The 15,837-nt window shown below is 41.5% G+C and overlaps 1 protein-coding gene across 2 annotated transcripts in view; it reads left to right on the top strand.

Annotated features, from left to right (window-relative positions):
* The window catches only part of GPT2 (glutamic--pyruvic transaminase 2), a 47,108-nt gene that overhangs the window by 13,533 nt on the left and 17,738 nt on the right, over positions 1-15,837 (top strand). For both annotated transcript variants that reach the window (XM_030581695.1, XM_030581696.1), the window contains 2 exons: positions 13,037-13,126; positions 15,035-15,143. In XM_030581695.1, coding sequence (XP_030437555.1) covers positions 13,037-13,126; positions 15,035-15,143 — 199 coding nt within the window. The remainder of the gene's footprint in view (positions 1-13,036; positions 13,127-15,034; positions 15,144-15,837) is intronic.

The following is a 15,837-nucleotide window of genomic DNA, read 5'->3' as shown; positions in this document are numbered from 1 at the left end:
TCCAGACAGGAGGACTCGGCCATAGAAAAGAAGTGGGCCATGAGGCACATGAAATGTAGCTCTCATGAGACATTGCAGTGGCATTTTCAAATAGAATTTTTTCAGATTTTGACCAAAATTTTCCTCAGGGAAAAACTTAACTTTCTGACCAACTGCAAGACAAAATTTCCATGCTTTGGGTCTTGGCTACAATGTAGACCCTTTCCCTAGCTGAGAGTAACTGTGCTCCTTCTGGTAGTAGTTGCTGTGGTAGGTTTGAACTTCAGAACAGCTGGAGGTAGTGTGCTTTCAGGGGAAGGGCCTTCAACATCTACAATTTGCTTCTCCCAGCTTCTAGAAATTGCTGACTTTTGAGGCATGGTACAGAGTTCACTTTGGCTTTTGCCAAAGAGAAGACTAAGCAGCACATGGTGGTGGTATAGTGATTGGAAGAGGCAGGGTAGGGGGATTCTTTTTTGTTGACCTTTTTTAGTGCTGGTTTGGAAATTAATTTTTTTAAATAAGATGGATGATGATCATATTTTTAAATTAAACAATATATTGAAGAGCAAAATATTTGTTGTAGAAATGCATGCTCATTGTTGACCTCTCCTACTTTTCGGATCAACATATTCTTGGAATGGAATTTTCTTTGCTCTATTGTTACAAAAGTTAATTTAATACAAATCACCATTGTATTCTGAGGGATTGCGCTCAAAATACTCCCAGTGCTGAGATAGTTTCATCACTGCCACCACCCCAGAACTCTTATTTGCAATATATGTAGGAAGCATTTTCAGACTAGGGTGACTAAAGTTTATCCCATTGAACTCCACAGTAGGGTCTGCAGTCACTCACCTTTAAGGAGACAGCAGTGTCCCATCTTATTTGAAGCACCCAATGCAGTGAACTCTATTTTAATGCTGTTTTATTGTCACCTCCCAGCAATTGCCAGTGTGCGTCCCCCAGCCTCAAATACATTCCCCCTAGTTTAGACAATGTTTCAGTGCCCCTTTGTAAACTTTGAATAGTCATTAAAAATATTATTTCAGTTCAGGAATTAAGTACCAATTTCCCTCCTCTGCTTATGTCATCCATTGATTCTTTCTCATGAACTCACCATCTTGTTATTTGTTTAAACCCCAACTTCTCTCTTATTCTAGCTACTGAAATGTAAGTTATCGTACCTAAGCCTATATACATTGGTTTTCAGAATGGGATTTCTACCATTAACCCAACATCACTGCTATTCTGTTAATTGTGCAAAAGCAGTAACATTTTAGTGCAGGGATCGGCAAAATTTGGCATGCGGTCCATGAAGGTAAGCATCCTGGTGGGCTGGGCCAGTTTGTTTACCTGCTGTGTCTGCAGGTTTGGCTGATCGCGGCTCCCACTGGCCATGGTTCGCTGCTCCAGGCCAATGGGGGCAGTGGGAAGTGGCAGCCGATACATCTCTCTCCCCGTGCCTCTTCCCGCTGCCACTATTGGCGTGGAGCGGCGAACTGTGGCCAGTGGGAGCTGCAATCGGCCGAACCTGCTGACGCAGCAAGTAAACAAACCGGCCCAGCCCGCCAGGGTGCTTACCCTGGCGAGCCTCATGCCAAAGGTTGCTGATTCTTGTTTTAGTGTCTGATGAATTAAAAACATTTTAAGTCATAATCTCTTAAGAGTCCACAGAACATGTTCCCTTTGATTTATAATTTTGAAGAGCGATTATGAAAAAACTCCAGGTTTCATCTGTATTTACCTTAATGGTAATGTATCAAAGGGGCTGAAGAAAAAAATATTCTCTTTTTAATGACTGAATAGGCATCACTTGCAACCTTTCTTCTTCCCTGCTCCTGTTCCCAAATCACGCTTGATTAACAACAAAGTTTGGGATGGGGACCACATGGCTCAAGAGATTGGTAATGGGTCCTAAAGCTTTTCACCTGTGGGCTGCTGGTTTAGGTTGGCAGTGACTGTAGGCCAGGGGTGGAGAAACTCTGGCCCGCAGCCTGCATCTGCCCTGCAGCTTCATTTTGTCTGGCCCGCGGCAAGTCTCTGCGCCATGGACTGAAAGCCCCAAGCCTTGCCCCCCCCGTCACCCCACCAGGCTGGAGCGCCGGCTTGCCAGTATGTCTCTGCAGCCCCTAGGTGGACGGGTGATCAGGGAAGCTCTGCGTGCTGCCCCCACCGCCTGCTCCGCAGCTCCCATTGCCCTGTCCCAGAGCCTAAGGGAATCCATGAACCTCCACGCCTCCTTCCTCCCCGCGAGGCTGGAGCTGGAAGCACCTGCTTGCCCAGCTGCTGGGAGGAAGCACCAAGCCTCTGCCCCCTCCCCACCCCCCCACAAGGCTGTGTGGCTCCCAACTGCTTTTTTTTCCTGTGGGTCAATGGCCCCTGATAGAAGATGAGTTCCCCACCCCTATGGTAAGCAAAGAACTGAATGGGCCTGGAGATTGAAATATGTTTGAGGGGTAAGATCTGCAGGTCAGAATTGAAAAATGCAATCTGACAGTAGTATCTTCTAAAGTGAAACTGTCAAATTAAGTCACAGGTTGTATACAAATGATTTTCTTTATTCATATTGTCAGTAACAACTTATTTTGGTTCAAGTGGAAAATTTTATGTTCATTTTACTCTTCACTATTTAAGCCATTTGTTTTAATTTCTGCACTTACCTCTGTTTGGACAATGGCAGTAATGAAATAATTTTCACTTTAACAGTCCTAATTTCAGGTTTCACGTGCTGTAATGTTTGGGTTAAAAATATTGGTGTGACTGTTTGGTAACTTTTTTTTTTTTCTTTTTTCCTTTTTGAGGTTTTAAAATTGCATGCAAACATCTCTTCTGACTTACTAGCTTAATTTAAGGCTAAATGTGAGTTGACAGTGTCCTGGAGCTAGGGAAAAGTACAAAACCAAACAGTTTAGACACTAACATGTAGAAATATGATTTGACATTCAGGAAAAACCAACAATGACATGATTTATTGATCACACTCAAACACAGGATGGCTAATTTAATATGAAAATTGATGTTTAGCCTAATATGTCCTGAGTGGGGGAGAAAGTGGTAGAAAAACATCTCCCAGGAGATAGCTGTTGACCTCATTAAGACAGTGAGAACTGTTCTTCCTCATTTGCCTGCTCATGTTATGTAATAAGAAAACACAGTAGTGCAGTGGTCTCCAGCCTTTTTACTCCCAAGATCATTTTTTGAATTTAAGGGCAACCAAGGATCTACCTTGCTCACTCCACCCCTCCCTCTCTCTGTTGCTCGCTCTCCCCCACTGTCACTCACTTTCACCAGGCTGGGGCAGCGGATTAGGGTGCAAGAGGGGGTTTGGGGTGCGGCCTCTAGGAGGGGGCTCAGGGTTGGGGCAGGAGCTTGGGGTAGAGCACGGGGTTGAGGAGTGCAAGCACTGGGAGGGTGTTTGGGTGTAGGAAGGGGCTCTGGGCTGGGTCAGAGCGTTGGGAGGCAGGACGGGGTGGGGGGTGCTGGCTCTAGGAGGGGGGTCAGGGCTGGGGGCAAGGGGTTGGGATGCATGAGCAGATATGGGGTCCTGGCTCTGAGAGGGGGTCGGGTGCAGGAGGGCGTATGGTGTACTGACTCTGGGAGAGGGCTCAGGGCTGGGCAATGGGATGCAGCCTCCCACTGGGCAGCAGTTACCTTGGTTGGAGGTGCAGCGAGGCTAAGGCAGGCTCCCTGTGTGCCCTGGCCCCATGCCACTCCCAGAAGGAGCCAACACCCCTCCAGCCCCTGGATGGGGCAGGGAGAACATGGCTCTGCGTGCTGCCCCTCTCTGCAGGCACCACCCCCAAAGCTCCCATTGGCCACAGTTCCTCATTCCCGACCTGTGGGGGTGATGCTTGCAGGCAGAAGCGGTGCTTGGAGACTCTTGCTGCCACAGCCCCGCCCCGGGGTATGTGTGTGCAGGGGCGTGCTATCCACTTCTGAGAGTGTTGTGGAGCTGTGGCAGGCAGGGAGCCTGCCTTAGCGGCAGGCAGCCCCACTGTTCTTTGGTGGCCGGAGATTGCGATTGATTGGGAGAGTCCCCAGGATCGACCAGTCGATCAAGATGGATGGGTTGGTGACCACTGGAGTAGTGAAATCTTGCTTTCTGTAATCTGGTGAAAACTGATGCAGATTAGGATGAGAAAATTGAGTTGTTTTATGATTTTGGCAAACATTACTTTTTTGATGTTTTTCTGCGTAAAATCACGAGTAAAGAGAATGTTATGTGGTGTGCAGTTAGTTTTAAAATTTGCACAGAGAACTTATTTCCTCTGCTTTGATAGTTAAGTGGAAAAACATTCTTCAGAAGCAGATGCAACTTTTTTAAAAAATCTCCAAAACTTCTAATTTATTTTTCAAGGGTAATTACAACGTGCCCTGATAAACACTGCCATATAGGACTCTTGGTTGCTTTTTACAGATCCAGACTAACACACCAGACTAACACACCTACCCCTCTGATACTTGATTGCCATATATGGTCAGCAGAATGCAATCCACAAGACACAATAATTCAGTCTTCTCATTAAATATAATGGCAAATCTTTTCCAAGTTATTCCACTATAATTTAGGAGTTTCTTTACTGGGAGGCCTAATCACATGTACTGAATATTATATAATTCCTTTATTTAAAAATGTAAAAATTAAATCTTACATTTTTTAAATTTTATTTTCATGGACATTCCTCTGACTGGAATCTTGCTGATACATTTAAATAAAAATAATAATCTTTTGCAACATACTCCTGTTGTTTGTAGTCTAGCCACTGGCTCTTAGTACCACCAGTTACCTCATCCTACTCCAGGGGACATTAAGGTTCATCACCGCTATTTCAAGTCAGAATCCAGACTTCTCATTTTGCTTCCCCATCAATTACAGTTCATGTCAGCTTGAATTATACATGCATAACACAAACTCAAAGCCATGCTCTGTGGTAAGCAGGTCAGGTTTTTTTGCTCCTGAGAGCTGGTTTAATAACAGAAGATTAGAATGCTAATTCAGGCCTTGAAGTTCCTATTAGTTAGGTGCCTAAGGGTGGTGCTTTTTAGGTCATTTTTTTTAAAGTACTTGGCCTCTGGGGTACACAGTTCAATTGTGGTGAAATGTTTTTGTCTTCTCTTCCCATTAATTATGTAACCTCTTATTTGTGCAATCCACAACACAGACAGGCCTGGTTTATGTAAGGAATTAAAAAAGGAAATGGTTCTCTAATGTGGGCACAGCTAGAGAGCTGAGACCTGTGAGAGGAGAGAGAAAGAGATGGTGATGAAGGTGAAACAAGGAGAGACAGACAATAATGGGCAAAGACTGAAAATAAGAAGCATTTGCTGATCTGGTTTCTTAAAGGGATAGTGGGGATTTCAATGAAAGGAGGAGAGCTGCAGGGGTAGAAGAGGCAAACTGAACCTATTCCAAAGGAGATGACACACAGACTGGAGAAAGGGAGTGTTAACTGGGATGATGGAACCTTTTGTTTCTAGGTTGCCAGTTGAAACCTAGCCCAGGAGGTAGCAGCTGAAAGTTATTGCCTATCATAACTTCAGTCCAGTTCCAGTCAAAACCCACCATCCCTGCAATTATCCCTCTTGTTGACAATCTCAGCAGATGAGTTAAAAAGCGAGTCTTTCATCCCCAGATCTGAGGTGAAGCACTTGGTCACTTGCACAACAGCTTATTGTGTTCACTGGCTCTTAATCTCCCCTTGCACCCGCCTCTTTTCCCCCTCCCACAAAATACTTTTTCAGTATACAGAGCTGTCAATGCAACATCTATTTCCAGACCTAGACTTGCACAACTTCTGGCACTTTCTTCATTTAAAAAAAAAAAAAAAAAGTAGGGGGGAGGACACCTTGAAGGAGAAATGGAAAAGATTGCAGTTGTGTTATGCATAAATTTATTCCTCTTTCCTACATTCCTCTGACAGGTTTCCACAGCTATGTTAACTCCAGAGTGAGGAAAGGTGAGGGCATATGTGGCAGACAGGGTTCCAAGGAATTGATGCCTCTTGTTGGTTAACTAACTAGGGCTCTATCTTTACTGCTAAAGAAAGGTAGGTTTCTACTGTGGGATGACTAATGTGCATTAGCCATCCAGCTGTAAAATCCCAGTGGAGACAAGGCATTGTAGTTTTACCATGAAGTAAGTTGGGCGAGGTCAGTCATGAGCAGGGGAAGGTATAGTGTTGACCTTGTCTAGCTACTGCACGGTAAAAACTACAGGTACCTTGTCTCTACTGGGATTTTACAATGAGATAATTTTTGTGCTTTTAAAAAAACCCAAACCAACTCCCCCATACACTTTTTGGCAGGGAAGTCATAGCCTAGATTTAAGAAGCAGGAAATAGATTTACTTTTCTGCAATTCAGGCTCTTAAATGCTATGAGGTTGGCTAGACCCCATTAAACTAACCCTCCCTTCCTCCCTCCCTTTACAGTCTAACCTGGGAGCCCTGCTTTACGTGCGGAAAGGCTTGTCTCTTGCATTTCACTGAAGAATGAAGAAGTGGCTTCTGTATACCTCCTTTTTTTTTTTTTTTAAACCAAAGAATGCTGTAGCATTTATGGATGAAAAGTGACAAGCTGCATGACTTGTTTATGTTGGTAATTTGTCTTGTTTGTCAAGATGTTTCTGTTCCAGTTTTGTTAATATATGGCTGGGGAACTGTTATGTGGTCCCTTTGAACTGTGTTTTACATCTCAAAACAAGCATAATATAGTGTCTTACTCTAAGGCAAAATTCCAACTCTTACACGGTGAACCAAATCCAGCCTTGTTGTAAGCAAGAGCAACTGCCGTTACGTCAATAGGAGTTTTGGCTACATTCTCCAGAGCTGATTTTGGCCACTTCTTTGTGCCTTTACGTTTGTAATTTTAAACTTAAAATCAAATGAAAATGGCCTTTGTTCTCTGTGGATCTCCAGCTTATTTGAAGAAAGCAACATATTCCCAATCCATTATTTTATTAGTCAGAAATGGTACTTGATGCTGGGGAGCAGGAAAGGATGTAATTCAGGTCCAGTAAAATTATTGAACCCTAAAAATCAGATTTTGAATTATGAAGGATCTGTAATTCATTCCAATCACTTCTCTTGTGTAAATCCAGAAGGCTCCGTCTTGACAAGCAAAAAGGGTGTGTCTTTTAAATTGTATTGGCTTAAAGTTTTGAAAAACACATTCTTTGGCCATGGCTACACTAGAGAGTTGCAGCGCTGGTGGGGGGGTTACAGCGCTGCAACTTAGGATGTGGCCACACTTGCAAAGCACGGCCAGCGCTGCAACTCCCTGGTTGCAGCGCTGGCTGTACACCCGGTCGAGCCTCGGGTGTAGGGATTCCAGTGCTGGTGATCCAGCGCTGGTCAGCAAGTGTGGATGCCCACTAGCGCTTTTATTGACCTCCAGGGTATAAGGAAGTATCCCAGAATTCCTGTCCACAACAAACCGGAAGAAAGGGAGAGCTCGGAGTTCAGCCAAACTGCTTATTTAAAAAACAAACACAGCTCCTGTTTGCTGAGCGAGCGGAGGCAGGCAGGGGAATTACTTTGGAATGTTCACAGCTGTTTGCTTGAAGAGAGAAACAGCACGCTCACACGGCAGAGGGGGAGGGGGAAGTCCATGTTGAGCAGTTGCTTATCTGGTCTGACGGGTATTTATAAGTACATAATTTGCATTTAGTGAATGAGAGAGGAGTGGGGGAAGGGAGTTAGAACTTTTAAAATGATTGAAGGTAGGCACTGTGCGTCTTCCAGTCCTTAGAACTTGTAAGGCAGGGAGCTGAGAACAGTGTCAACTCCAAAAATCCATTCTGTCTGTCTCCTCCACGCTCCCTGTCACATTCCACCCCACCCCCCTCTTTTGAAAAGCACGTTGCAGCCACTTGAATGCTGGGATAGCTGCCCACAATGCACCACTCCCAACAGCACTGCAAGTGCTGCAAATGTGGCCACACTGCAGCGCTGGTAGCTGTCAGTGTGGCCACACTGCAGCGCTGGCCCTACACAGCTGTACGAACACAGCTGTAACTACCAGTGCTGCAAAACTGTAAGTGTAGACATGGCCTTTGAGTCTATCGAGTCAGGGTGAGGTAAGACCTTCAGCTGCGTCTTGCTTCTCTACCTGCTCCATTTCAAAGGAAGCTTGAATGTTATCATTTGCCTGTCTCTGAATGGCATTAACTGCAGTAACAGAAATTGACTAAGATCTTAGTCCCATGGCGACCCTTGTTACCTTCACCACATCCAGTCTCTATGTTAATGCCCACTGACTTCTTGATAAAGAAATGTAACAGTAACGTAAGTCCTGTTCATAACACTTGATGCAGACAAAAGAAGACAGTTGCATTGCCTGGTCCTACAAACCAGTGCACTTAAAGCTTTTTTTCCTCTATTCTTTTTTTTCCTTTTAAAGAGAGCTCTGACTCTGATTTACAAGTTAAGGTTCAAGTGCTTTCCCTCTATTCTCATAATAGATTGAATTCCTCATAGGACAGGGGTTCTCAAACGGGGGTTGGGATCCCCATAGGGGTCACAAGGTTATTACATGGGAGGGTTGCAAGCTGTCAGTCTCCACCCTAAACCCTACTTTGCCTCCAGCATTTATAATGGTGTTAAATATATAAAAAAGTGTTTTTAATTTATAAGGAGGGTTGCACTTAGAGGCTTGCTATGTGAAAGGGGTCACCAGTACACCAGTTTGAGAACCACTGTCATAGGAGAAGTATGGCTACAAAAAACAGCCAGTTGTTTAGATTTCACAGATAAAACATTTTAAATGCTAGTGTTTTTACTATTAACATTTACGCTAGTTAACATCTAAAATCCCCACATGGCCGCACTGTCCTACTATCTGTGCAAACACGTAATGTAGTATGACACATTTTCTAGCCATAGAGCTTGCAGTCTAACTAGACAAGACACAAACATTAATTAGGCAGACAGTGCATAAACAAACAAACAATCAAAAGAACTAAACTTGTTTACATTTATTTCCTGTTTTTTATTTTGCTTGTCATCCTGCTTCCCCTCCCTTCCCTCTCTCCTGTTCAGTTACCCCAACCAATCTGCTCCACAACTGCTGACCCCAAATACTCTCCTTTCATACTGCCCACCTCACAGATGTAGTTTCAGGTCCAGTCTGGAGAGGAAGAGGGGGTGGGAAATAAGTTACAGAATGGCCAGAAATGTATAAGGGCCTTGTTATGGAGGATCTCTAGGTAGATAGGGGCATTATGGTCTTTATTGCATCATCTGCTGACGTTTCCTGACTGGCTTCTCTTTCCCCATGGCCCGCCAGCAGGTTCTATAACTATTTTTTTACCTGAGATAATATTATGGGGCAGGGGTGTAAGACTTTTGTTGCTTTGGGGCAGGGTGAATAATTCATGTGATTATGTGCAATTTAAGATTTTCATTACCTTACCACAAAACTGTGTTCTGGTGTATTGGACCGCTTGTCTCTGGCCATTTGCAGTATGCCACTGCAAACAAAGCTGTCATAGAATCAAAACTCTCTGAACCCAAAGGCTCAGTCTACAGTGGGGCTTTCAGCTGAGTTATAACACTGCTTTATGAGACCTGTTTAAAGCTGGCTGTGGCTGAGAGGGGTTCTGATTATGACCTTATGCTTCACTGCTTACTCAGACAAAACTTTTCGAGTAAGAAGTGTGTGATGGGCTCATGATTGAGCTGGCTAGTGTGGACAGGGGCCAGATGGACATGAAATCCATTTTAAAAGTGCATTGTAGCCTTGGTGTCTACCAAGGCCACCATTTAAACTTGATTTCACCATGGTTTAGCCCTGTCAACAGAAGCTAGATCAAACTTTATCTAAAATTCAGTTGGGCCATAATAGAATCTAGCAACTATTGCTAAATTCTGTTTCATAAGGCAGGAAAGGTTCTCTTTAATTTCTAGGCATTGTTGGCAGCATGCTTCTTTAAACTCGGGTCAACACCTGTGTAGACCAGGCCTAAAATTACTTGTAAACTGTTTCTAAACTCTTCCTAAACTGGTATGTAATGACTTCAAATATGTGCTGAAACATTTTTTTTCTAGAGTTTGTTACTCTTTATGCAAGTGTAACACTATGGGGGGGTCACCCAAACCAGTAAGAGGTTGTGTCACCTTCTGCCATGTGACCCCAGGTGCTTGTGTACTTGCCATATTGGCTCAGAGCCCTGATACCATGCTCAGAGTACAGTGGCCTCATCCTGGCTTCCACCAGCCTGGTTATTCCTTAGCTTGAGACCAACGGCCTTTCCAGTCCTGAGTCTCCCCAAAACTATCTCCTCTGCAATGTCCAGTCTCTCTTACTGGACCCTCAGGAGAAGTTAAGTTTATTGCCTCCACAGAGACCGATCACATATTCTGTTAATTTAGCTGAGGACTTCGCCTTTCAGTTTGATACACAGAACTGAGATAGTTTTGTAATAAAACAAGAATATGTTTATTAACAAAAAACAGATATTTATATGGTAAGCAGGGATCCTAGTTTTCTGTGATAAAAAAACTCCAAAATTCTCGAATAAAAAAACATAAAAATCTATGTTTTTCTGCAGTTAAAATAAAAAGCTGAACTTTAGTTTCCTTAGTCACAATATATAGAGATATCAGTAGAATAAAATGTTTGATTGTTATATTTAAAATTTTTAAGCAGGTTAGAAGCCTACCATCAATATGAAATATGTCCTTGCCAAACTTAGTGACATTGTCTTATGGGGTCATTTTTTAAAAACATTTTCAGCATCTTTTCATAACTTTAATTACCCACGTCTGGAGGCTGAAGTGAAAAATGAGTTGCATGAAAACATGAATCCCTGTACGCGATTAAATAACCTCTGTATGCCAGAAGCAGTTTATTGGAGTATGTCTAGCTATCTAAATTAAAGCGCAGTCAAAAATCAGCCACAAGAGGGAGAGATTACGGACATTGTATAAGTAACACTGGAACTTTTAGTAAAATTTAGTTACTAGTTAATATATGTTTTTATTTTTTCACAACATATAAAAACTAAAGATTCTCTATAAAAACACAAATTTCTTGTTTTTCTGTCGCAAACGGATTTCTAGTACCCCGGTGATAAGTAAGAATAAAAGACACGGATATGGTTTAAAGTAAAACAAAACAAAACATGCTTTTTAGTGACTAAAACTTAACTTCAGCACGTTGCAATCTTTGTCTAAACAGGTTTCTCAGTTCCAGCTACTCTTGGTTTTCAGGCCAAGAGGATCCACTTTTCATGAGCTCAATGGGCATCACTTCCTCTTTGTCCCCTAGACCAGTGGTTCCCAAACTGGTGTTCAGGAACCCCAGGAGGTTCACAAAATGTTATGGGGGTTCTTGGGGGGAGGAGGGGGAATTCCCTAACCCTAATGGCAGACAGAGCTGTCTCTAGGGACCCTGGGCAGCACGGGGCCAGCAGCCTGGAGCCCCTGGACTTCCAAGAGCTAAGCAGATCAAAGCAAGCATATCTATCACACTGAGGAGATTTAAACTTCAAGACTCCTTATAAAACATAGAAAGGGAGGTGGATATTTTTTGCTATTTTTAAAATTAAATAGGCAGCTAGTATTGTTTTTAAAATTATTATGAACAAGTTTAAGCTTTGTTGTAACGTGCATCGTTTGCCTGGACTGCTCAAGAACTGAATGCTTGCGTAGGAGGAACTCTTTGAATTGGCTTTTTAAATACCTTCATGCTGTTTCACATCTGATACTCCTTGATGAAACATAGGAGCCTTGTCTTATAACAGATTTATTCAAAGTGATACAAGTGATGAAAGTGAGACCTTGGAAGAGTGTTGCCATTTTCATAATGTAATAAAAATACTGTAATGATAAATAATAATAAATAGTATATAATAAACATGCATAAAAACAAATTGTATATTTCCAAGATCATTGGTTTTATAATTTATACTCAGGTAAAGGATAAGGTCTTTGGAAATATTCATTTTTAGGAGGGGGATCGCGAGATTGACATTTTAGTGAAAGGGGTTCACAGTTTGTTAAAGTTTGGGAAACACTGCCATAGACGATAGATGCTAACATGGCTCTTTGCGTTTGTTTATACTTCCCAAAGTCTACTGTCTCCATTTCAAGAGCCAGGAAGTTTTCCTATGGGTGCAGGCTCCATCTTCCATCGTGATTATTAAAATGGTTTTTCCTGCTCATTTATCTCTGACTTTGTTTTCCTTCTATGCAGATGTATCTTTCATTATCCTCTGAGATATTTCCTGGCTCAATTTACATTGTAGCCACAGGAAAAGAGGCAAAATAACATTCCTTTGTCTAGGACAGGCTGGGTTTATGCATTGTTTGCAGAGTATCTTTTAACAAATTTTCAGCACACGTTTATAATTCTTTATACATCACCTGTACATACATTATGCAATAATACTAATGACCTGCATATTCCTGGTTTTCATATGATACCTTACATAACACCTTTTATGACAATAAGGTCTTGGTTCAATGCATGTGTCCAGCCTAATGGGAGTTATGGTGTGGTGTACCCTCTGCCAGCTGGTATTGAAGGACTCATAGAGTCACAGCAGGTTAGGGACATCTTTCTTTAAGCACAACCTCTGTTCTAGCTAAATAATAATAATAATAATAATACTTTATTATTAGCGGGGAAAGAGGGAACATTTTTCCAAGGACCTCAAAGTCCATCTTTTTTTCTTTGAGTCTGTGCCCAGAACTACACACACACATACATTCAAATCCATCTTTTGTATTGCAAATGTGTGGTGGATAAAACCAGAGGCCATGCTTTGAAAATGTGTCGTGTATTTCTTTTGTAAAGTGCTGTGAGATCTGTTGATGAAAAATGCAGTGGAAAAGTTATATATTACTAATTATTGTTATTGCATTATAATAAATAAGATATAAATAAGCTATACCAATATAATCACCTTTACACCAGTATAACTGTGTCAACACTCTGGGGTTGTACTGCTTTAATTATAGCTGTTTTTAAATCAATACAGTTAAGGGTAAAATAAACGGTATATAGAAAAACTTGGTGTACTTTAGAACTAACAGTGCATTGTCTCACTTCAGGGAATCAAAAAGCCTTTTACTGAGGTCATTAAGGCCAACATTGGTGATGCACATGCAATGGGACAGCAGCCCATCACTTTCCTTCGTCAGGTAATCATTTTATAAAATAATATTGTTTCTAATTTTGTTTCCTCTATAGAATATCACAAAATTTCAGACATGGTTTGCTAGAGAAATTTGTTGTAGCTAAACACTTGATTCCCCCAATATGACTAAAACAAAACTATTCAATTGTTTTTTCACTATGTTACCCGTTGTGCTGTATAGCCTCTGCATGTTTCATGCTTAGTTACTTGTTTGCTTGTGTGAATGGAAGTTGCTTCCATTCATTCATGGGATGTGATACATGGAGCTGCCAGTTCAGCTTTTCCAGTAGTGCCTCTACCATCAAAACTCCAATAGTTTGCCTACAGTATTCTCCCTCTTTTACACCCCTGAAATGTTCACCTCCTGGCATGCCCTCTCCTGGCCCTTTGTGCACATCCTCTGCCAGAAAACTAGTTATTGATAATATAGGTAAGGAGAAAATAGACTGTTTTTAATCCAACAGTGTCCTTTTAGGGCCTGACTTTTCAAAGGTGTGTACAAACAGTTGTACACACTCAATTGCATGTGCCTGATTTGTGTGTTCAAATACCACTTCTGAGCCTGCGGCTCAAGTATTTGTATATGCACGTGGGGAGTTAAATGCATAGCAGACCTCTGTTCACAAATAGTTAATCTAAGTGTGCACAAGGGTATTTGCATGCGTAAATTGGGTTGCATGCATCTTTTAAGGACCTTAATATCGTAACAGCTCTAGGCTAGTTTTGAAGAATGTGTTTAGCATTCAGGCATGATTTCTATTGTAGAAACTATACCAAAGCAAGAACAATTAAAGACTTGTAGCTACAAGTACGTTCTCAATTAACATTTTATGCACTTACATGTGTTAAATCCTCAAATTGCATTTTATTTATTAATATTATGGCATCACTCAAAGGTCCCAATCAGGATTGGGGCCACATTGTACTACACTTTGTACAAACACAAACGATAAATACAGTGCAGCTCACCATTTTCTAAATGTATATATTTTTTAAGTCATTTAGCAAACTCCATTATCTTTCATAAAGATAATAAAGGACTACAACTCATTATAACAAATTAACTCTCATCAACTAAAACATCAAATAACTTAGCTCTGAATTCAGGGATCTCTTCTCCTTGTGATATACATACATGCATTAATTCTGCTATCATCGCTGACCAGGAAGGCTACTATGGCCTATCCATGTCATCCTGGTGAATGCATGGAAAACGAGGATAGAAATTGAGACAAATTAAAGCTGCTCTCAGTAGGGACCACTTGATTTCCCTCACTGTGGCTTAAATATCTTCATCATAGTTTATTTCCTTTAGAGCATAGTTCCACTTCTACCCTCTGCTCTCCCTTCATTTCTTATTTAAATACCTTTTAGCAATTCAAATTAGTAAAATAAAAACTGCAAAGGTTATTTCAGAGAAGTATGACTAGGCTGGGACTCGGGAGACCGGGGTTCATTTCCCATTTTTTCCACAGATTTCCTGGGTGACCTTGGGCAAGTCGTCTTATCCTCATCTGTAAAATGGTGCTAGAAATAACAAATTATTTAGCCCTTTTTCTGTTGAGAATGTACGTTTTTCAGGGCAGGAATGATCTCTTGCTATATGGTTGTACAGTGCTTAGCCCAGTGGGGCCCCAATCTCAATCAACTGTAATACAAATAAGAAAAAGGCATTTGCTGCTCTCAGCATTAGTAATTAGGTTCCAAACTCTGATGACAAATATTTACGCTTTTTATGTTTTTTGGGAGGGAGGGGGGAATATTTTTTTTTAAATAGTTTGAGACCTAATCTTTTAATATCCTCCATCTCAAAGGAGCTAACTTGCATATTAACAACTTAAAAATAACCAATCAGTGGCATGGAGCAACTGATAGCAATAGTCAGTTTACGAAGTTTTTCTTGGTACTGTAGGTGGTTGCACTTTGTACATACCCAAACCTGTTGGACAGCCCAAGCTTCCCAGAAGACTCTAAGAAGAGAGCCAGACGGATCTTGCAGGGGTGTGGAGGGAATAGCTTAGGTAAGATTTTTATCTAGTATCAATTGTTTTTAATTATAGGTCTGATATTTTCTGTTTTAATATCTTAAACTTGTGTAGTGATGGGCCTTTTAGAAAGGATGTCATTAGATGTACTTGGGTGGGGAGGGAAGTGGTCCATGGAATTGTGAACACGGAGTGTTTACAAGATTCTCTACTAACAAGATGGGGTTGACGCAGAAGATGGTAGGCAACTACTGGTGCATGCTGTTGAGAGGACAAGCAGTAAGCAAACTTCTCAGCAAGATGGTTATTATATACACATTTCTGGATAGCCCATTATCATTGTATATGGGCACTCAGAAAAATGACCCATATTCTGTTCATTTGTCTAAGGCAGAGGTTCCCAAACTGTGGGCTGTGGCCCAAGGTGGGCCACCAGTGCAACTGCATTCTCCAGCCAATTTGTTTGGTTTCAAAGATCTTGAAGCATTTCTTTGAGTGCATATTGCTAGGGATTTCTAGAATTATGATTATTTACATTAAAATGAAAAGAAAATGTACGTTATTTATTTACTGTGTGATAGTTTGTATGTAATAATTAAAATTAATAATTTTCCTCAAGAGCTGTTAATAGTGTGGCACAATGCCTTTTGGAAAAAAGTTTGAGAGCCCCTGGTCTAAGGTATATAAATTGCACATACACCTGGTTGTAAAATGTATTCTACCATTGTCC

The sequence above is a fragment of the Gopherus evgoodei genome, chromosome 12 (assembly GCF_007399415.2).
Source record: "Gopherus evgoodei ecotype Sinaloan lineage chromosome 12, rGopEvg1_v1.p, whole genome shotgun sequence".
Taxonomy (NCBI): domain Eukaryota; kingdom Metazoa; phylum Chordata; order Testudines; family Testudinidae; genus Gopherus; species Gopherus evgoodei.
The sequence above is the reverse complement of the archived record's forward strand: the minus strand, read 5'-3'. Positions and strand labels throughout refer to the sequence as shown.